The following is a 23,126-nucleotide window of genomic DNA, read 5'->3' on the forward strand; positions in this document are numbered from 1 at the left end:
TGTGAAAGGACATTGTACAAAAAGAAGATTAGACGATTGTTATGGAATGCAAAAACGTGTTGTTTGATTTTGAATTGTGTTTATATTAAAGTTGTAATTTATGCAACAAGAAACTAAGGGGGTAATTACGAGGTTGGAGGTAAGGGATTACCGGAACCGGTAAGGGTGCCAGTGCCGGTAATCCCTTACCTCCGTATTCCGAGTTCCCTTTGCGGGTCCTTCCTAACCTCCTGCTTTTAGCAGGAGTTAAGTACGGGACCCGCAAAGGTACCTCGGAGGTAATTACGGTACCGTAATTTACGGTGCCGTAACTACCTCCTTCCCCATTCCCATTGAGCCCTATGGGGCAGAAATGGGAATGGGGAAGGGCAAAAGGTGAATGGGGAATTACCGGTCCCCCCAACCCTGGAATGGAACGGTAATTACTCCATTCACCATGCCGGATTTGGGACGGTTTCGGAGGCAACCATGGAGCTAATTACTCCATGGTTAGCTCCAAACCCGGAATGATGCCCCAAGTCTTTGGCTGTCTCATCGGCATTAAGGTGTGCAGGGGACGGGTGTGTCCACAGTTTGGACACTATTTTTCACTTTTTCACAAGAGCAACTACAAAGTAGCATTGACAGAGAACTCGCATTATCAGACACTCACAATACAAAAATGCTCAGGTATGAATACAGCTCGGAAACAGCTTTTAAAACCGCCTATTCTGTAGCATAAATACAGGATACAGGTTAGAAGCTACTGGAAGGTCCGCATATCTGGATTTAGACTGAGATTAGAAGAGGGACTACCTTTCAAGTGAGCAAAGAAACAGATGATTTAGTGATGTGTAATAGATCAATGTTGACTATTATTGTATAGAGGCCAATACTATAGCCAGTGAAACTAAGAGAGATGTTTTTGAAGTGTAGCCTGACAACCAATTACTCCTAGGGCTGATCATTTGGAAAATGTATGGAGTGGCAAATGTGACTGTTTAATTTAATTGCTAAGGATCACACACTTTCAGTAAGAGTTGAAGCTGGGATTTGAGTCCAGTGTGCAGTTTCTGCACGTGAACAAACTTTTTTCTGGTTCATGTCAAATAGCAGGGTGCAAATATTTGTGAAAGTTTGACTTTCATGCAGTAAGCTTATAAGGTTTTTTTAAGACCTGTCTTGGATGTTGGATGTACACAAATGACATAATAACCCAATAATGGTTTAAAAAAATAAAAATAAAAGGTTAAAGAAGAATGTTAGAAGAGAATGGTGTTAGTTGTACTGTCTTCATCATCAAGAGAAGTATAGAAGTACCAGGATACTAATTGATGCAAGTCTAAATAATCTCATCTGGGTTTTTCCATTCAATTTTATGTTAAAGCTTTGAAAACATCCCGAATACCAGACTTGGGGATTGTTATTTATGATGTGCAGCAGAACATTTAAAATATGCCATACTGGGTCAGATCTTTTGTGTTTAGGAGCCCTGCCACCCAAATGTCCAATATAAATGGAAAGAGCAGGCAAAGGCATGATCAATTTCAACAAAATATAAGAGGGCGCACATTTTCATGGAAGACAGCATGGTACTAGACAGTGAGATACCGGAATAAAGCCTCCATAATTTGGCTCCAGAGTCTTGAATTTGGTTACCTAATCACATGTCCTGATTAACACTTATTACTCTTCATTGTGGGATGCCACTCAGTTTTACAATTCTCTTCAGGGGGAAGAGAGCTGCAGAGTTGTAGTATACTGATGCCATGTTCATTTGTATAGCTAGTGCGATAAAGTGCCTGTATGTTGTTTTGTAACACAGTAGGAGCTACTATCTACACATGATATGCACATGCAAGTTCAATCAGCCTCCGACAGATGAAAGGCGGAGTTGTGTTTTTGCTGTGTTATAGCATTATAACAAAGATCTCTGTAACAAGTGCTTTGCAGACCGAGCTACTTTCTGAAATGTAGTGGCATTCAAGTTTATCAATGTGAATTTTAATTTTGTTATTTGAAAATGATCAATATGCTGTCCAAAAACTTGTGAACGGGCTGCAGGATTTGTACCATCGTAAACGCACAAATTAAGCACTGCAATGAACACAGAAAGCATTGGAGTATTAGTTGTTCTGAATGGAGAATAATTGTCAACAACAGGTAGGCAGAAGTTGTACAGCCTCACTAGTGCACTATAAAGTATCCTACATTTCTTTACTTATGATATATATATTTTTAAATGGACAATGGCTTCTTTGGACCAAGCAGCCATATGGAATACTACCCCTAAGGTGGGGCCCCAGGTCTCGTTTCTGTTGCGTCTCTGTGTGGGAAAGCCGCTCTCTCCTTCTCTCTCTCTCCCGTCCCAAGAAAGCACTGTTCCCGTAAAAAGAGTTAAGAAAGAAACAATAAGGAAAAATACAAGTCTGCAAAAGTCAGATAATGTAATAGTTGCTGATTTGCCAAGCTGAGGTTCTTTACATAGCATTTTGTAAAGTAACTCTACAGTTCATAAATGAAGTCGTATTTGTATGTAGATTTCCAAGAATCTGGAAAAAAGAGGCCTTAACCAGCATCAATTCCAATTGAAGAAAGACTTTTCTAAAGCAAGTCCAAAAGAAAAGACCAACTCAAGCCCCATTGGAGTTGCAAATATTTAGTTTCAAGCATCTGTTAAAAAAAGAGATGGTGTAAAAGGAAACAGTAGTCTTGGGAGATGTTATGACAGCTCTGCCCCCTGAAAACTCCCTGATCATTCTCTCACCCCTCCCTCCAGGCCTCTCCATGGATCAATGGCAGGCAATGCAAAGTAAACATGCAGCTTTTATGAAACACTGAGAAGAAAACCTTATTTCCTAAGGGCGTTTGCCATTCTTTATCAGATGAAAGTGAATTCCAGAAACCTGAAATATATCGAATCAGAAAAGAGAAATAATATCTCTTGATATTGGCCAGGGACTGGGAGCAAATTGAATTTAAAATCTGAGCCCATGACTCAAGTGATGGAATAGGGTGATGGATGCTAGCTATGAACATTGTTGATTGGCTGTTGACTGTGGCCTATCAGTGTGCAATGGTGGGTTATGTGAATCTCTGTTATTGAAGTCAGCAGCTATACGCAAATATAGAGCATTTGGAGTGCCAGAATTAGCTTCGGTACCAGACTGTTCTGAATCTACCACACAAGTGTGTCACTTGGTTAGGTGTCTAACCCCCTTCCCCACCTCCTGGACCACCTGCACTGGACAATTTGAAGGGCACTCATTCTCTCATTTTATGCCTCTGCACTTTGTTCTATAACTTACCCATTGGCTTTCAAATCCATGCGAAAAGGTAGACTGCTGTGAAGAAAACAGCATACAAGTATTAGTTTAATTTTTTCATGAAGACATTTTATTTTCTTTCAGTTAATGTTATCTTTACAGGATTGTCGGTTATTGAATTTCTATTTGCAGGGTTGTTCTTGTCTTCTTTAATTGACTTGAAAAAAGCATATCATTTGGAAGCTAGTGTACAGCCCTGTGTGCACAGGCCAACATGCAGGTTTTCATTCACACAGTAGGACTACTATATATCCTAAGCCGACAGCTCCCTCTAGCGGTGACAACAGGCAAAGGTATGCACATTGGACCACTGTATATCTTAAGGCAACAGCTCCTGTAGCATTCTGTGCACTCGGGAAGCCTCTACTGCGAATGGCGGCATTGGACAAACATACATCTGGCCTTTAAATATTGTTAAATGAAATGAGTCTGGTCTACGGTACACAAACTTTGCACTTGTGCATGGCAATTTTGCATCACATTTGCACTGTGGTGAATATTCTCTGCACCAAAAATGTACTACCACCATACATTCGTGTAACAGTTAAACATGTATGTGATCCATGCTTCAATGTCATCCCACTAGAAATGAATTGTGGGAAAATAGCTTACTGCAATGGTGTCAGTGTTCGGATACAACGTGCAGGAACTTATGTTTTACCACATACTAGGTGCATTAGGTTCTGTATTCTTAATGCCCCTTGTAAGGAAAGCATGGTATCAAACAGTGAAGACAGACACAAGTGATCACAGTTCCAGGGTGTTTATTGAACTTCAATGGGTTGGTTTAGCGTCTATCTAACCCTAAATCTAAGAATGGGAGCAAGCTATGGCCTTCAAATAATAATAACGCAGTCCTAGTGGACTCTCTGTCAAATTAAAAGGGCCTAGACCAATAAACCTATTGCCAATCCTTACTTATAAATACAGATGGTGTGGGAAAATGATGCATGCAAAAGAAAAGCGTTCAAGAAACAATATGACAGGATAGTTGAACAGATGACTTCCCTTCACCACGTTTTCACGCGGGACAAGGTGGCACACTCGAGCTTCGCACACACTCTGGCTTTTCTGCCACGAGGATGTAGTTCAAAATGTAGGAATCTGGGGCTTCTGCGTCAAAGTCTCTTTCCCAATAAAAGTCTCTTATTGCAGAGTGCCTGGCATAACAAACAAGTACCAAAGTTCTTTCCTCATTAGGATTTTCACATTCACAAGTTCTCGGGTTTACTGTTCACCACGGGTCTCCCTCAGTCGGGGTAGCCCCCCTTAAACACAAGTTCACAATTGGTCTCCTTCAATCAGGCTCGGGCCACGGGTCTCTCTCGATCGGGCTCAGACCTTATTATCTCACTTTCTTTTTGTTATCAAAATTCAAAGACTTTCGACTGTGCAATGGATTTTTCTTAAACCATCGTAGCACCACTTCCATTCATTTCATCCATAAGTTTCACTTTATTTTCTGCCACTTCTTGGCGATGTACATCACACAGAGGCCTTCGATTAAGCACACCCAAGGCGCAGGACCATGCTGTTATTTTGTCTCTTACTTTCTCTTATTCATATTAAAGTTCAAACATCCATCGGTAATTGAGCTTCACTTACATCTTTCATCACAAGTGTTAATATTCTTCCCTCTTGTGCTCTTCATACAATGTTGCTGCTTGCAACCTTAACTTCAACGCAGACTGGTCTTGCATCGGTCTCCCCAACTCACCGGCTGCGTTGATTTCTCTGGTGCTGCTTTGATCCTGGAGCCAAGGATGGTACCACAGTGGGTGCTGATCTTCCCCGACTCGACTAATCATGCAGGAGGGTCCCGGGTTTCTCTGACACACAATGTAGGATTCTTCAGTCTGGTTTCCCGGCCTTACACCTTTTAATCTGAAGGCTTCTGGAAAGTAACGGTTTCTCGCCAGAAAGGCCAAGCGTATATCCATCCTTGCTCTCCCTTCTCAGTTTGCCGCCTTTCTCCCCTCATTCAGCTACCATCTGGAAAATGCTGTTCCTTCATGTGCTTTGCCTAGCTCTGAGTGTACTTTTGTGCTCCGCCTTTTATTCGTAGGGGAAGCTTAATGGAAGTTAGGTGTGAGTTGTTAACAGTAATTGCCTGACCTTGCCTGACCATAGTAGTGGGACATGTCAGGTACAATGCTCCGGTATGTGTCTGTTTTCTCCCAGAGCGGGCTGTCCATTTGAAAGTGTTTGTGTAGGGAATGGAGGGGGGTTACAGTTCCCAGGTATCATATCTGGTAGGATGGAGTAAAGGTGTTTAAGGGGGGGGGACACTGTATCTCGCCATCAGGTGTCCCACTCCCGATCCCTGAAGACCCCTCACCCACGTGATCATCCCGCACTGTCCACCCCCAGGAACTGGATCCAAAAGCGATGGCCATGTCCTGGCCACCTGAGAGAGAGACTGGCAGGGACTAGCGGTGAGACACCTTCTGGTTTCTCAGACCTTTCTTCGAGTAGACATCAAAGTAAAAGTCTGTGATGAAATCAACCTGTCCCAACATTAAATATTTGACTGGATATTAGGCATATTTCCTTTGCGAGAGGTGAATGTTAAATGTTTTCCCAAACATAGGCTTTTAACTGTGTTGGTCACTTACAGCCCAAGCTTTAACCTGTTGTATTTACATGTAAAATAAAAAGGCTGAAAAAGGGCAGTTTTTACTAATAAGAAAAGCAAAATGGATCATTAGAAATGCAAGAGCCAGCACTTCCTAAACACTGGGGTAGTTAGCATTCAATGTTATTATTTGTTGATGTGATTGTACCATTGCAGAAGTGGTCAACCATATGTACATCTGGGACTTGTAGTTTTCCTACATTTCAAACACCTAAGGATAAACTACAAGCCCCAGAAGCCAAAGGGAAAAACACAGGACTGGATGGCTTTGTCATGTATGGCCATGGGAAACTTGAGAGCTCTGGACACAACTGTACGGGGAGATTAGCAAGGCCCAATTTGTGCCATCACAATAAGGCTTATTAGGCTGATGTAAGTTGAGTCCAAAGTGACTGGTTGTTCATGCTCATTTAGGTTTGATTGTTTATTTGTATAGCGCCTGTACACAAAGTGTTTCAAAGCGCTTCAAGGAGGGAGGGAACATGGGATGAAACAGTTACATTCTTACAAGTCCTTGAAACAGTTCAGAATGTCAAAAATAACTATCAAACCATAATAAATAGTACAAGTGCTTTGAAACAATAAGGGAGCGGCAAGGGAGGAAGAAAGGAGACAGAACAAGCAGTAGCATTACTATGCCTGACGACAATTGTTGAAGTGCAAGAGCGACAAGAGGAGGGGGAAGGAGGGGAGGTGTACGGGAGAGCACGGAAGAGGTAAGGAGAGGAGCAAAACAAGTGACTATCCTTCAGAGGTCGACGACTGATCGAGATAGTGCTGGGGAGGGAGTGGGAGGAGAAAAACAAGAAGGGAAAGGGGGGACAAACTAGCTATTATCAGAGGAAAAGGGACCAATGATAAGAGTATGTGCTAGGAAATAGTTTAGAGGTGGGGGGTAGTTAAGAGGTGGAGTGGGGTAGTTTAGAGGTGGCGGGGGGCAAGAAGTCTGCAAAGACAGGTAACTGCGAATTACTATGCCTGACGGCAATTGGGGTAGTGCCGGAAATTGAGCAGAGGGAGGGAAGGAGGGGGAGAGGAGGGGAGGATAGGGTGATGGAGAGGGAGGTGAAAAGGAGGGGTGGGGCAAGGGGCACAGGCAAGAAGGGGAGAGAAGGGATTAAGAGACCATCATAGGGGGAGGGAAGTGAGGTGTGTGAAGTAGGCACATGCATGGGTCAGGGGGGGATAAGGAGACATTGTTGGGGGGGCAAGGGAGAAAAAGGAGACACTGGCAGGGGTGGGACAAGGAGAACACTGGAGGGGGACCTGGAGAACTGACAGGGATTGAGGAGACACTGGCAGGGTGACAGGGGGACACACTCGAGAAAAATGAGGTGGACTCATTGAGAAAATGAAAAGTGATGCAAGGATGGATTACTGTAAGATGGCAATTGTAGCATTTATTGACCGGCATAGACCGCGCTTTAAGCACTGTTTACAACCAAGAAGTGGGTTTGACGTTATACATAGTCAAACAGGAACAGTTTTAAGAACATTCTGAGTCAAAGGCACATTACTTTAATGTGGCTTAAAAGCATTGCAGTGCCACCTAAAGCACAGAAAGGGTGGGAAGACAAAGCATGGCTCTGATGAGCAGCATGAACCCGAGTAGTCCCATCTCTGTATAAATTACCTCTAAAACTGGTACAACGTTATTACATCACCAGGCTTTTTTTGTTGACCTTTGGCAAGGTCGACAAAAATCATTAAACAAATATGGGTGGGTGGGTAAAGGGATATAAAGGATAGGGGTGTGAGGAATTGGGACTAGATGAAAGGGAATGGAGGGCTTGGGGGAACCCCCACCTATACCCCCACAAATAAAAGTAAAAAATGTCGAGTTTTTTGGGCAGAAAATATTTGGGGGAAAAAATCTGGCGATCTAAGAACATTGAAGCCTAAAGGTACCTACCATCAGCACAGCTATTCTGATCTGTAACAGCAATGTGATCACGTCTTTACTGCATGAACTCTTGGACTGTCAGGATGAAAGGCCTTACCAGAAGCCACCTGTAGTTGCATGAAATCACTCCAGAATCACCACCACCACCATGCAGAACCTCACTGCCAAAGGCTGCCAATGATCGCCACCACTGCAGAAAGGCAGTGACCACTCAACGCATTGTCCCTCTAAACTACAGCCAGAGGAGCCGATATGCCCACTACCCTGACCACTACAAGTAACTCCACGGCAATGCAGCAGCACTGGGCCTAGTCCTGCTACTAATGCTTCAATTGCCAGCACCACCCGCAACACTGAACACGCTATCCACAGCAGTCCACTTGTGATAGCTACACATGTTCAGAGCTTAGTCACCATGTGCTTATGAACTGAAGGAATCACTTCTAATAGGCCAGGTTGGAGCTCCAATAGAAAATTAACCCATCCTAGAATTAGTGGAGAATGCACAATGATCGTTTTGAGTTGGTCGTCTTGAGAGTCAAATGGTCTGAAATATTCAAGTTCGAACCCCCAATGCTTAAAGGGGACTACCTCCGATTCAAGCTGTTAGGTGCATGTCTCACAGCTTCCACCATCAAGCAATACTGCAGAAGTGGAGTTGGAATAGTGCCTGAATACTCAAGGTTTCCCGGGTCTTGGAGTGATCCTGTTATATATGTACAAAACGCTCAGGCTCAACAGATTTGCTCTTGATGCGCATGTCTGTTGCATATTGATACCAGGAAGTAGAAAAGATCTGGCTTGTAGAATGTATGTGCTGGTGTGTTATGTGTTTTCAATTTGTAGAAGATACAACTTACATTTCATTCAATTAATTAGGGGTCTTCATGCTCTTAGCAATGTTTTTTCCTGGAGCACTCTTTACTTTTCAGACCAACCTCTGCACAGGCTGCATCTCCCAGCATTCCGTTGCCTCTGGAACCCTGGTGTGTTGGCATCATACTTAAGTGACACGGGCTCAAAACACTCATGTCAGTTTTAACTGCTGGTGGGGAGCCTGTTTGTGCCTTTTCATGCTAGGCTTGAGTGTCAGGCATTAGATTTGAGGTGTGCAACACAACACTGGCTTTGCTAGCTTTATCTGCATATTCTTTAAAGTTACTCTGTACTCTTTAGGACTGGCATGATCATGTACAATAGGGTTGTTCTTTATAACCCTAAACATAGTAAGGATATTTAATGTCCCGTGCTCTGTTGAAAATTGGCCAGCTTGCAATTGGTTCCACTCGGGACCCTTCACAAACGGATGCTGGTGCGATGCCCCCTTGCTCTGTTACTTGCACAACGGCATCACTGAACGTTCGGCAAAAATATATGCAAGATCGCCTCTAACCAATGCCACTCAGAATTTTTGATTTCATTATCCATAATCAGCTGCATCCTTTATTTATCACCAAGAACTGGTTATCAGACGATTGTTGAAAGATCTTCCCTACTCTGGTTCCTGTACTTACTCCATCAAATGGGTAGATAGGATTGGTGGTATGAGGAAGAGGTAATAGTTGAGGCAAAAATACTTCTTCCGTTACTTCATCGGTTTCTCGTTACACGGGTCAGTTCCTTGATCTAATCTTTACCAGAGTCATAAAGGACCCCTTGATAAATACCCTTCCCTTTCCCAGGACTGATCATTTTAGGAGAATCCTTGAAATGACTCTCCATCCTGCACCAGGAATAAAATACAAAAATGCCTAAGACGGTCATGTGAAGGAGTAGAAAAAACTTCACTTGACAGATGTCACAAACCTTATCACTAATCGTCTCCATTTCCCTTCCAAACCTCTTGGAGCTCCTATTTTGAACAATGCAAGTCGGTATTGTGTGCAGTCCCCTGGTTCTCACTTTCCCTGAAATTAATGAAGGAAGGTTGTCTGAAAGGTGATAGAAAGTGAAAGAAATCACAAGATGCAGACATACTGTTGCAACGCAAAAATGCACAACTTAAAAAGGAAAACTGGAATTGTCTTGTCATGGCTCTCCAAGCGAATGACTTTCTGACATTTTGGATAAGTGTAAACGGTCCAAACTCTGGAAACTAATTGCTGGTGCCTCTAAATCTGATTGGGAAATATTCATCAGAAATTCTATAGGGGTGAAACCAGTGACCACCCAAAACGTTATTACAAACTCTGGAAAATGGACAATTCAACACTCTTTTCAATGTACGATCTTATCAATTATCAGATCTAAAATTATAATATCTATAAAATCCTCAAGAGCTCAACGGCCGGAAGGAATGTGCAATGTCCTATTAAAACAGAACTCCAAACTATGTGCGCTAGTTGAGAGTCATCTTTTTATGGGCATTAGTGCAAGGGGGCAACTACCTGCTAGTTGGACAGACATCATCATTGTTCCAGTGTACAAGAGAGGTCCATGCTCTAACGTCAGCAATTACAGAATTCTAGCCATGCCAGATTCTGCAGTCAACATATTTGCTCGTATTCTGCTGGAAGAATTTATTAGCTGGTTTGAAGAGCATAATATTGTACCATATTCTCGAACTGGGTTTCGGAAAGAGAATGCCACTGTTGATAACATCCTCACTTTAACCTACTGCATCAAAAGCACTTGGCACATCAGACACCTCCCTATTTATGTGGCATTCAGGGACTGCTCTTCAGCCTTCAACACAGTGAGGCGTGAGGCACTCTGGAATCAAGCATTCTCTTGTGCATCCTCTCTAAAAAAGCCATCTGCAGATCCCTAATGTCTGGACAACTATCCCCCTATCTCTATCACCCAGTTCTTGGACAAACTCATGGAGAAGGTGGTTATCCCTCAACTGACCCTTCACACCAAATTGGCTGGCTGCCTCCACGACCACCAGTCTAGCTTCAGAGCATCCAGAGGCATGGAAACCGCTCTCCTGAACACCTGTGAAGTTCTGCTCTCAAACTTGGACTCTAACTCTCCCTCTGTTTTGATCCATCTCAATCTTTCTTCTGTCTTTGACATGGTCAATCATGCCATCCTCATAAATTATCTCTGTGATAACTTAGGCATCATGGACTGGGAACTGGCATGGCTGACCTCCTTAATTTCAGATCCTCTTAAGTTCAATTAGGCCCTTTCCTTTCCTCTAACCCACTCTCTACCTCTGGCGTCCATCGGGGCTCTATCCTAAAGCAATGGCTCTTCAACATCTACCTTTCAACCCTGGCCCACCTTATCTCCTCCTTCTCTCCTCACTTCCAGTGTTATGCAGATGGCACTGAGCGTTACTTTAAGATTCCACCCTTTACCTTCTCCCCTTCCTCTCTATTAACTGACTGCCTGACTGCTATTCAAGCGTGGTGCTCTGCTAATGATCGCTGCCTTAATGCCAGTAAGACAGAGATCCTCCTCGTTGGGACACCTATCCCTGTTTCCCCCGACTCTCTGGCCACCGTCCTTAGGTTCCCTCACCTCACCCTCTTGTGAGGCTAACAACCTTGGGGTCATCTTTGACTCCTCTTTCCCCTCTCTGCACATCACAGACCTTGCTAAGACGTCCAACTTTCAGCTCAACCTCCTCAGAGGCATCTCCTTTCCTCATCCTCCCCCAGAAGCTCAATGTCCCCAGAGCCCTGGTTCTCTATATCTCTAGGTTGGAAAACTGCAACAGCCTCTTCCTTAATCGGCCTTGTTCTTCCCTTTGTCCTCTTCAACTAATCCAGAATAGGGCTTAAAGGCTTATCCTTGGCCTCATGCCCAGGGACCGCATCTGTCCAACTGTAAAATCTCTCCACAGGCTCCCAGTGACTGCAAGAATCAAAGACAAGAGCCTTTGCATCATTCACAAGGCTAGGACCTCTCTACATCCAGTTTACTCTCTATAAATACCTCCCTACGGTCCTCCTTCGTCCTTCGGTCCTCTAGTTTCAACTCTCTGCAAGTCAGACGCTTCTCCAAGCAGAGAGTGGGAGGTAAATTCCTTTCCTCAGCAGGAGCCTCCCTCTGGAATGACCTTCCTGCCCCCCTCAGACTTGAGCCTAATCTTCTTAGGTTCCAGAAACTTCTCAAGACTTTTATTTTCTCCTCCTCCTTCCTTCTCCCCCTCTTGTGCTAATGTCCCTCTGCCACTGCAACTGGTGCCTGGTCCCTTATGAGTCTTACAGGGGCCAGGCCCTGCTTGACCGGTACCCTCTCAGCATCTCTACCAGCACTTGCCCCGGGTACTCTTCCCGGACTAGCCTGAATCTGTTCCCCCCCATCCTCACACTTCTACTCTTGCCACTTCCCCTGCACGTGTCCCTGTGGCTCCCCTCAGCACTGGCTCAGCCTCCTGGGTACCCTGGGTACCCCACTCTTGCACTTAACTCCTCTCCCCATTCCCTGCCCTGCCTCGTCCACCCTACCCTGCACTTTGCGTCTCTGCACTTTCACGGTAAGAACGCCACAAAGCCCAGTATGACCGTTACTGTTGTTTTCCCTATGTCACCCCTCCCCCCGACCCTTTTTTTTTACTCGTGGCATCTGAAAACCCTTGTGTATGGGTGCAATACAAATGTACAATAAACAAAAAATAAATAAATAAACTGGCCACTTGGGGTATTCCATCTGGACTACTAATGGTGATCATTGCCCTTCACACTAACCCAACAGTCAGAGTATGCATTTTGAACTCCAGTCATCTTACAGACCCCATTAACACACATGTAGGACTAAGACAGGGCTGCATATTGGCCTCTCTTTTGTTCAATATTTACCTGGCAGACCTCCCTGCCACACTTTCTACTGATAATGAAGTACCCGCTAGACTGGATCAGACACGTCTCTTATGTCTGGGGTATGCAGACAACCTATTCGTATTATTTGATTACACCCCCAAAGGTCTACAAACCACTCTCACTCTGCATGCCTCATATTTCATCACTAATGTTTTAAGAGCTAACATTCAGAAATCCAAAGTAATGATCTTTAACCCTGGAACTCATCTTAAAAAGAAATCATATGCTTGGAAAATATGCAATACCAAATTAGAGATTGTTACCCATTACGACTACCTGGGTGTAACTATTGATGACAAGTTAAAATGGACTACCCACCTTGATAATCCAAACATCTCTATTCAACAACTTTTGGGTGGAGCTAACTTGTTCATGTAAAAACATGGAGGCTGTTCACCTAAATCAGTTATTATGATTTAACTCTGACAATTCTGCCTAAAATATTGTATGGCTCTGCACTTTGGGCACAGAATCACATGGAGAAACTCGAGCTACTGGAAAGCTAATGTTTTAAGTCCCTGTAGAATATATGCTCTTAGAGTTTGGGGTGATGGGGAGATCCCCAGCATAGCCAGATGAAGATTGACTCTTTGCTGGTGATTGTTTAATTCTATACCTGTTAGGTAAGAATGTTTAGAGTTCAACTGGTATGGGACTTTACAAGACTCATCTCTTGGTATTAGGTAACCCACCTTTTAATATAGGCCTGTACTACACAAGTTGGTAGTGTAACTGAGCGGCCAGCCTTATCTTAAGAGGGGTAATGAGGGCTATAGAGCTGTACAATAAAATTAGTAAATGCAGGTATCCAAGTAAACACTTACACACTTAGAGTTATAGTATACATATGTATTTATGTACACAAGGATAATTAGACAATCTTCAAAAAGCAGCAACTAATAATAACATTAATCCCAAAGTTAGGATTCAGTTCAGCAAGAGCAATAAAGTAGGTGAGCAAACCTTTCTTATGTTATACATATTCCAGTAGTAACACTTATCTGGGATCACCATTACAATATTGAGTTTTGAGGAGGGAAAAGTTAAAGTCAGATCAGAACATACTTTGTAAGTAGAAACAGAGTTAGGCTCTCCCAGAGGAATGTAGGCAGTCTTTTATCCCAGCAATAATATGATTTTTATATTTTATTATCATGATAATGATATTTTAGGATGTGGCATTTATAACACGCCTGTACAAAGTGTTTCTAGGCGCGACAAGGCAAGGAGGGGGAAACAAAGGGAGGACAAAACAACAATCTTACTATGCCTTGTGTCATTCAGTTCGTGCAAGTGCAGGGAAGAGGGAAGGGGAGAAAGTCCAGGGGGGTAGGGGGGGAGGGAGAAGTGCAAGTAACTCAATAAGTGCAGCCAGCGAATGGCTCATAAATGCAAAGAGGAGACTCTAGGGTTGCAGTTCCATACCCTTAAGTGCTGGGGGAGCCCTGGGGCATTGCAGGGGCAGCTTGACATGCAGGTGCCTGGGCTCGAGTTCAGAGGGAATCCAGGTGGCCGGTGAGAAAGCGGAAGCGAAAAAGATGGTCTTGAGTAGCTTCTGGAATCAGAGCTGGTTCTGCTCAAGGTTGAGAGAGGCAGGGAGTTCTAGAGGTAGGCCCCAGTCGAGGAGAGAGATCTGGCCCGAGCTCTCTGCTTGGAGAAGCGTCTGACCCTCCGAGAGTTGGAGGTGGATGAGCGGAGAGCTCGAGAAGGAAGATTTTTAGGAAGAGAAAGTTGGAGGTAGAGCGGTCCCAAGCCCCAAAAAGCTTTGTGGACGTTGCAGAGGGTCTTCTATTCTATTCTATAGTATTTGTATAGACCGCCACTTGTCGGCAGGCCTCAGAGCACTAGCAAGACCGACAGACATGGAACAGGTAAAGGTAGATGCATTGAGGGAGATATAAATCAGAAACCAGATGATATACAGGCAGTGAGAGCTCAAAGGCCCTCACCATCGAATAAGTAGGTTTTTAGGGCTTTGTGCCAATGATGGTAGTTGCCTAATTGCCAAGGGAAGATTGTTCCAAACTCTTGGACCCCATGCACTGAAACTTACGTAACCAAACTTTAGTTTGGTGCGAGGTTGCGCCAATAGATCTCTATCCCTGGATCGAACTATCCCTCAAGTCTTGCACTTGATCCTTGCAGACACAGGGAGCCAGTGAAGAGATTTCAGGGCAGGAGATATACATCACTGTGCTTGAGGCAAGGACAAGTCTTGCAGTCCTGTTCTGGATAAGCTGTAAAGGTCAAAGAGTAGAGGCAGGCAGATTTAGAAAGAGGCTGTTGCAGTAGTGAAGCCTAGAGAGGACCAGAGCTCCGGAGACAATGAGCTTCTGGTGAAATGTGAGAAAAGGAAGGATACCTCTGAGGAGGTGCAGCTGATAGTTTGACTTCTTAGAAATATCAGAGATGTGACGAGAGAAGTAGAGGGTGGAGTCGAAGACGACACCAAGGTTCTTAGCCTCGCAGGAAGAGGGCTCAGAGTGGGCAACCGGAGAGAGAGAGAGAGAGAGAGAACAGGTGTCCCAATGAGGAGGATCTCAGTCTTACTGGCATTAAGGCAGAGATTGTTGGTGGCACTCCATTCCTGAATTGCAGCCAGACAGAAGGAGAAGAGGTGGCTAAGGGGAGCTGGAATGAGAGCTGATGTCATCCCCATAACACTTAAAATTGTAACAGATAGCAGCGATGCAGTGGGCAAGAGGTGCCAAGTATTGGTTGAAAAGCCAAGGAAATAGTGTTCAGCAATGAAAACCTGTAAGGGAACAAGCACTGCCAAAGCCAATAGTTTCAGAAGGGGACATTTAGTGAGCCAGGACAGCCAAAGTCAATGGGCTAGTTCAAAGTTCTGATGCTCTCTTCTTAGAATGTGTTTTAAATAGTCCATAGTTCAATAGAAAATCACAGAAGCTCAAGAGGAGCTGACTTAAAAAAAACACAAGCTGGTAGGCCAGAACAAGTGAGTTGAGGTCAACTCTAAAGAGGGTATAAAATAGTTCTCCACACGCTAGGAAGCACCACAATTGGCAAAAGGTAGATGTAGTCCAAACCCCACAGCACCTGAGAATTGAAGAATTGGTTCCAGCTGGATGCCTTCCTGTTGCAGTGTAGCAGACCCTTGTTCCTGGTCTTTGGTCGTGGTGACGAAAGGGAGGATGGCTGGCGGGCTTATGTGGCAGTACTCGAGAGAGGGACTCAGCTGCAATGGATTCTCCTTGATTCAGTGGCCTTTTGTAGTTTTGGCGACATGTTCTCAGCACCAAAGAAAAATGAACAGCTCCTGTTGAAAGTTACTTGATCTCTCAGTCCTGGACTCTGCGAGGGGACTCTGGATGAAGATTTCCTGCTTCTGTAGGGTGTTCTGGATGCCCACAAACCTTTCACTGGATTAACACTTCTGAAGGCAATGCACTCAATGATGGTTAGGGGTCGGTGGGCATTGGGATTCTGCAGCCTCGGAAAGTCACAGCAAGTCTGGGCTTGCACCAAAATAAAGCTTGTCTCAAGCCTAGTTGGTCTCACCAGCCCAAGGGAGGAAGTCGTCCCTTGTGGGTCTTCCTAGTTGAAATAAAAACAGAGTCAGCACAGCTGCAGGGCTTCACTGGGCACTTCACGGTCCAGGTGGGTGCTGCTGGTGTCTCTTCACATCTTTTTTGTCGGATGTTGTCCTCCAGTGGTTGACTCTGCCTCTAGACCCAAAAACGTCACCTTTTAAGCAGGCTCCCATTCATTCACAACCCTAGGCTGTCAATCACCCAGTAGGATGGCTGTCCTCCCGGACAGCCAGCCAGCCAGCCAATCAGAACTGTTTTCACTCAGACACACCTAGAGACAAAGGACAGAGAAGTTGCGGGACACTCCCTCACTTCCTGCCTTTCCAGACACACTGGAGCCTGGGAGGGCTTCATGGCTGAAGCCCGCCAAAGACGAAATGCCCAAAGGACTCAGACCCAATTCAAACAACAGACTAAAAGTTCAGAAGGAACTAACTGATAGGAAATGGTGAAAAAGGAAGACAGTGGCCATTTTGGGAACATGGTCATCCTTGGGTCCTGTACTGCCGTTGATAAATCAGGATGCAGATACATGGCAAAGGGGAAGTAAAAAAGAAACCAGTGCCACCAGTCATTCACGTTAGTTAGTGTAACAGAATCTTACATGAGAAGTGGGATAAGGAGTTACTATGTGAACCTCCAGCTTTCCACATAGGGTGGTGTGTGCTGGGCCCACAAAAGAAAAGTTAAGTAAGACAAAAGTCATCTTACTATTCTTGGGAACAGTAGTTCAACCAAGAAAATGTAGTTAAACATGAAGAGAAGTCCAAGGGACAAAAGGTGCTGTGTGTCACAATGCAAAAAGCAGATGCCTAGACTCCATTAAACAGTAAGAAACCCAAAAATCTTAGTCAGAAAAACCACATGAGAGAGTGAGGAAAAAAGTCCCATTCATACAGGAGTAAACATTTAAAAGCCTTGGGTCCAGCAAAAGAGCTTAAAGGGAATCGGCAAAGAATTGAAAATTCTCTCTAACAACAACCAACACACTACTACTATATGTAATCTCCAAAGGTATGACCCCCCAATCGTGGGAGCACGGCATCGCCCCTAGTGATGTTAATACACAAAGCAAAATCATTGTGGGGCCGATTTAACATTGATCCCAAAGCTGTTCATAATTTCACTTTTATAGACCACGCAAAAAGGCAATCAACCAATTCTATAATGAACAAACTGCTGGATCTTAGTTGTAAATCATCAAGTGTGCGCACTATGGGTAAAACTATTCTGGCGTACATTAATGTCTTCTGCAATAACTGGGTCTTTCGCGAATATTTTAGGATGAAGTTTAACCTCATGAGGGTATGGGGGCTCAGCTAAAGATTTATTTATTTTATTGTCCATTTATAACACGCTTAATATCAGTGAGTGTGGGTTTTAAGCGCGGGAGCGGGATTCGAACTGTTGGTGCGCCGTGTTACCTTGCTTCCAAGAGAAATGCGTGCCCCTGAGCTATCTTTCCTCCCCTAGATTTGATTTCACAAGAATTGATTGCACCTGGGCAGGATCTGTGGCTCATTTGTGTTGGAAACCCTAAAACATATACTGGACTGTGAGAGCTTGGCACAGATACATAGAACTACGCGTTATTTTATGGTAAGCCCGATTTCTCTACTAATTCAAATGAATTGATGTGGGTGGCTTTCTTCCATGGCAATGACTTTGGACTAATCTATCATTTGACTAAACACTGGATGTTTATAACAGAATGTTTGAAATCTATTAATGTCATAATTATATTTGATTTACTTACCTTTATGATGCACTTGATGTCTCTTTTAAATCTTTTGATGTTTGGTGTATATGTATAAACAACCTTATTGGTTGCACTACATTTATATTTAAAATAAATGCTTTGATAGTGTAGAAAACAGTGATTTTCGTTAACTCCGAGCAGTGCTTTCTCCAACAACAAATCTTTCAGTTAAACAACATCCCTAACGTACTGTTTCAAGTAGTTTAATCTTTTTCAAGGTCTCAAGGTGCTTAAAAACTATAATTCCTTCACTACAGAGGGAAACATAAATGACTTTTTAACTCCAAAATAATGTGGGTTTACAGAAATCACCATCCCCATCTTCCAAATCTTACAATATTGCCACAATGGGGCAAGCTTTTGACTTTCAAACTGTCTCTCTGGAGGAAGCCTAACTACTTTTGCTATCAACGAAACCCACTTGCTGTCAGGAGATGCCTTGCAAGGCTTAGTGGTCACTCTTCATGCCAAAGCTCTGGTGGTCCAAGTTGTTTCATTCCTTTCAGCGACTGGCCTTACCTGAGATGTGGTGGTGGTTCTTCATTTGAAGGGATAGGGCTGGTCCTCTCTGGATCCAGGACCACCTGAATAGAAACAGAGCGGGCGGGCGGACAGAGACGACCGACCCAAGGAAATAGAACTTGAGTCAGCTCAGGTTGGAGTTGGAGTCCATAAGGTAGGTCTGTAGAAGTCCTAGATGCTTCCTATCCTGGTGGGGTGTAGAGCAGTATAAGATACACCAGACACAGTTACAGCTGAGCGAAGAGAGAGAGTTCAACAACGGGACCATACATGATCTGCATCCGGAATCAGGAGCAAGCCAAGAACAGAACGTCAAGAGCGAGAACGGGACACAGTAGGATGGAAGGAGAGAGAAGGCAAGAGAGGGAACTGACTGGAACTGGAAACAGCGTAGTGCAACAAGAAAGTTGTGACACGCAGGCTTGCGTCTTTCTTCTTCCTTTATTTGGAATAGAAAACTCCCGCTATTGCACGTAATCGACATGCAGACTGTTACAGAGCGGCCATCTTGGGAAATCAGCCGTATGGATCTTTACTGTATTTGGCATCAGCCTCCTCCAGCAAATCCCAGATAGAGCAAGGTCAGGTACGAAACCTGACAATTCCCTCCTCTTTAAAATAAACCATCATCAATCCCCTGCCAATAGAACCCTCTGGGTCGATCTGTCTTGCATAACTACCGCCCCATAGCATACTTTCCGCAGCCCGCTAAAAAATCCTAAAATGTTGGAAAATTGAATGTGCTCCAAAGATTTTATTCTGGCTTTTGCTCAACCATGGGGCTGAAAATGTTTTAACAGCTGTATGTGATGATGTTTTTAAATGCCAGGGATGGGTATTCCTGGCTGCTTATTCTGCTAGTCCTCTCTGCAGCTATGCTGATCACAAAATACTTCTATGCCGAATGGATGCTCTGGGCTTGATCTCTAAGTTTGCCCTTGCCTGGTTCTGGTATTTGTTGTCTGTGAGAGCTCAGGCCATTACAATGGGGCTTTCCTGCTCGTTTCACTAGTGATTTCTGTGGGATTCCCCAGGGATCACCATTATCACTACTCTTGTTTAACATTGACATCCAACCCGTGATTGCTCTATTTGAAATAAAGGGGTTTAACTTACTGGGATTGATGCCACTTCTATGTGGTACCCAGGCATACCTCAAGAGCTTGGGTCCTTGTGGTAATCTTTCTAGCATATTCAACTGCCTGGCCAAGAGCAATGACTGGCTGATGTTCAAAGGTCTACAATTATCCCCAGCTGCGATAGAAATTATTCTACTCAGTCCAAGATTTGGCTTGACTCTCTCCCTCTCCCTAGCCCTCTCTTTTCTGGTTCACCATCAATTATTCAAAGATATTCCAAAACCTAGGAGTTCTTTGGCAGTGTCCTGGGCTTTAAATCTCAGATGATCTAAGTGGTGAAGTGTGCCTTCTTTAGACTGCAGTATTTCTGCCGCACCCTTCACTCTGTTTCAAAGATCCTTTATCCATGTTTGGTCCGCGCCTTGTTGAACTTGCAGATGGAATATGCCAGGGTTGTCCAACTCCAGGCCTCGAGGGCTGGAAACCTGATGGGTTTTCAGGATATCCCTCATTAATAAGAAAAGAAATGTGCATACATCTAGAATCATTGTAAGCAGATGACTGTCATGAATCTTAATCAGGGATATCCTGAAATTCTGCCATGTTTCCGGCCCTCAAGGCCAGGAGTTGGACAATGGCAACCCTGGACAATGCAAATTCAGGTTTTGCTGGCATCTCTGAGTACAACTCAACTGGCTGCAGTATAACCAACAACTAGCATGTCTACCTACAATAAAAAGGTGAAGCTTTCTATTATTTTATTTGTGAGAATATATAAATAATGTGAATCTTAATACTTCGAAAAGTAGTTGTCAGGACATCCAATATACTAAGTAATGTTTGTTTTCTATTTTTTTATTTGGCGTGTTACAGCTATAAAGTAACTTTTCACACCACATTACAAAAATACATCAGAAATACAAACTGATCCATATTTAATTATATTATTTAAAATCAAAAAATTCATTCATATGACTTTCATGCATGCAAACATCAAATAATTTACTGTTTCCTTAATTCCCCTCAACTAAAATTAATTGATCATAACAGCATAGCAACTTAACTGAGTCCATGCTCCAAATGTACGAACACACTTGATTCAGTTGGAGGTCAGGGCCATTATTTCCTCACAGAACTTCACAATTGGTATAATTAATGTTGGCGGACAGCTCCCCGGGCACCTATCCCAAAGGGACAGTCATTACGAGTTTGGTGGTATCTCGGTGGTAATACCATTTAAATACCATCAAACATATCACTGTTACCACCACTTGGTCCGGCGGTATTACCACCGGTTTACAAGTGGTAGTAGGCTTCGTTGGTCTCCATTCATTGGAGTCCATAATACTCCATGGGGATTTTAGCATTATTACCACAGGTGGTTTTACCACCAGCAGTATTACCACCGGTGGTAATACCACATATTTGGCTAGTTTTTGGTGATATGGCGAAGGAATGACCTCCAGAATTTTGCTGGAGGTGTTTCCTCTGCCTTAACTCCAACCCTGTAGTTCGGCAGTGTGGTAATGCAGGTGATTATATTACTACTGCATTAATATCATTTTTTACCACACGGCGGAATTTGGAATGAGGACCATAGTATCAAGGAAGACCGAAATGAGTATTTTGCATGCTGGTCAATGCCAGAAATGCTCGGGTAAGGTAGCATATTGTTTCATAATGGTTTTTATCTCTGCAAATTCGACAGTATCGTGCTTCGCGTGCACTCATTATAAGTGCTTCCATACATGGCGGTTGCTTAAAGCGTAGGAGCATATATTGTCTGCTAATCACAGGACAGGGAAACTTGAGCAGGCATGGCTGTGAACAAGCCCTATATGTAGCTCAACCCCCTTTCTGTATCTGCTCATAACCTTTTAACCTTTCTAAGTTTTTACAGTAATCCCATATTTTGGGCTTACCCACCATTTGCTTATTTAGGAAGGGTAAATCAATTTCCCAGTTGATGTGCTTCGCCTCCTGCTCTGGCTGATTTCTGTAACCACTCCTTAAGCCACTGGAGTCTCCCCCTCCCCCCTGAAGCACTCCCTTGTGCACCCCCCTTCTTAAGGAACACTCTAACGATTCTTCCAGCCCAGCTAACTATTGCCCAATCTCCATCACTCCTTTCCCGGGCAAACTCCTGGAAAAGCTGTCCAACTCCCAGCTTAATCTTCACTCTGAATCTGTTGGTTGTCTCCACGACCATCAGTCTGGCTTCAGAGCTGCCAGAAGCACGGAAACTGCTCTACTGAACATTCCTGAATACCTGCTCTCCAACCTCGATTTCAACACCCAGTGTGAGCTCATCTTACTTGATCGCTCTTCTGCCTTTGACACGGTCAATTATGCCATCCTGCTCAACCGTCTCCGTGATAGCCTGGGAATCACTGATCAGGCCCTGGCTTGGTTGACCTCCCTCCTCTCTGATCGACCTTCCCAGGTCCAACTTGGGTCCTTCCTCTCCTCTATCTCTATCTCTACCTGTGGTGTCCTCCAAGGGTCTAACCTCTCTCCCTGGCTTTTCAACCAATACCTGGCACATCTTGCCCACCACATTGCCACTCTCTGCCCCAACTTTCAGTGCTATGTGGATGGCACTCAACTCATTTTCAGGCTCCCTCCTGCCACCTCTTCTCCTTCTCTCATCTCGGACTGTCTGCCATCCAGGAGTGGTATGCCGCCAATGATCTCCACCTTAATGTCAGTAAGACCGAGATTCTCCTCATCGGCACACCTGCTAGCTCCTTTCCTGTCACTCTCTGGCTGGCCTCCCTTGGCCCTCTTCCTGCTCCCACTTGTGAGGCCAAAAACCTTGGGGCTATCTTCGACTCTGCACTTTAATTCTCTCCTCACATCTCTGACGTCTCTAAGAGGTCACACTACCAACTGCACCTCCTCAGAGGTATTCTTCCCTTCCTCTCCTTCCCCTAGAAGCTCACTGTCTCCAGAGCTCTGGTTCTCTCTAGGCTGGACTACTACAACAGCCTCTTTCTAAATCTGCCTGCCTCTACTATCCGCCCTCTGCAACTCATCCAAAACACGACTGCAAGACTTGTCCTTGGCCTCAAGCCCAGAGATCGTGTCTCTCCGACACTAAAATATCTGCACTGACTCCCAATGGCTATGAGCATTAAGTTCAAAACCCTCTGCATAATCCATGAGGCTTTCTAGGGCCTGGGACCTCAATACCTTCAACTCTCTCTTACTAAATATCTTCCTTCTCGAGCTCTTCGCTCATCCGCCTTCAACTCCCTAAGAGTTAGCCACTTCTCCAAGCAGCGAGTTGGTGGTAGATCTCTTTCCTCTGCTGGGGCCTCCCTCTGGAACAGCCTCCCTGCCTCTCTGAAACTTGAGGAAAACCATCTCAGGTTCTGGAAGCACCTCAAGACCTTCCTCTTTGGTTCTGCTTTCTCTCCTCCTCTGCCCTGTTGAATTCCTGGGCAAAACTGTACTGGTTACATGGCCACCTTCTGAGCTCAGGCCCAGGTCCACTCCACTGCCAGTTACACACCTGCACTGCCTCCCTGGCATTTCCCTACACCCGGGGAATTCTGTACCCCTACTGTTCCCCCACAAGCACTTGACACCTGATGT

The 23,126-nt window shown here is 44.3% G+C and overlaps 1 protein-coding gene across 1 annotated transcript in view; it reads right to left on the reverse strand.

The window, feature by feature from the left end:
* Positions 1 to 23,126, reverse strand: part of LOC138520104 (uncharacterized) — a 251,860-nt gene that overhangs the window by 174,184 nt on the left and 54,550 nt on the right. The window contains exon 3 of the mRNA XM_069632614.1: positions 3,288 to 3,323. Coding sequence (XP_069488715.1) covers positions 3,288 to 3,323 — 36 coding nt within the window. The remainder of the gene's footprint in view (positions 1 to 3,287; positions 3,324 to 23,126) is intronic.

Source organism: Ambystoma mexicanum, chromosome 13, assembly GCF_040938575.1.
Source record: "Ambystoma mexicanum isolate Mex_15411 chromosome 13, UKY_AmexF1_1, whole genome shotgun sequence".
NCBI classification, from domain to species: Eukaryota; Metazoa; Chordata; class Amphibia; order Caudata; family Ambystomatidae; genus Ambystoma; species Ambystoma mexicanum.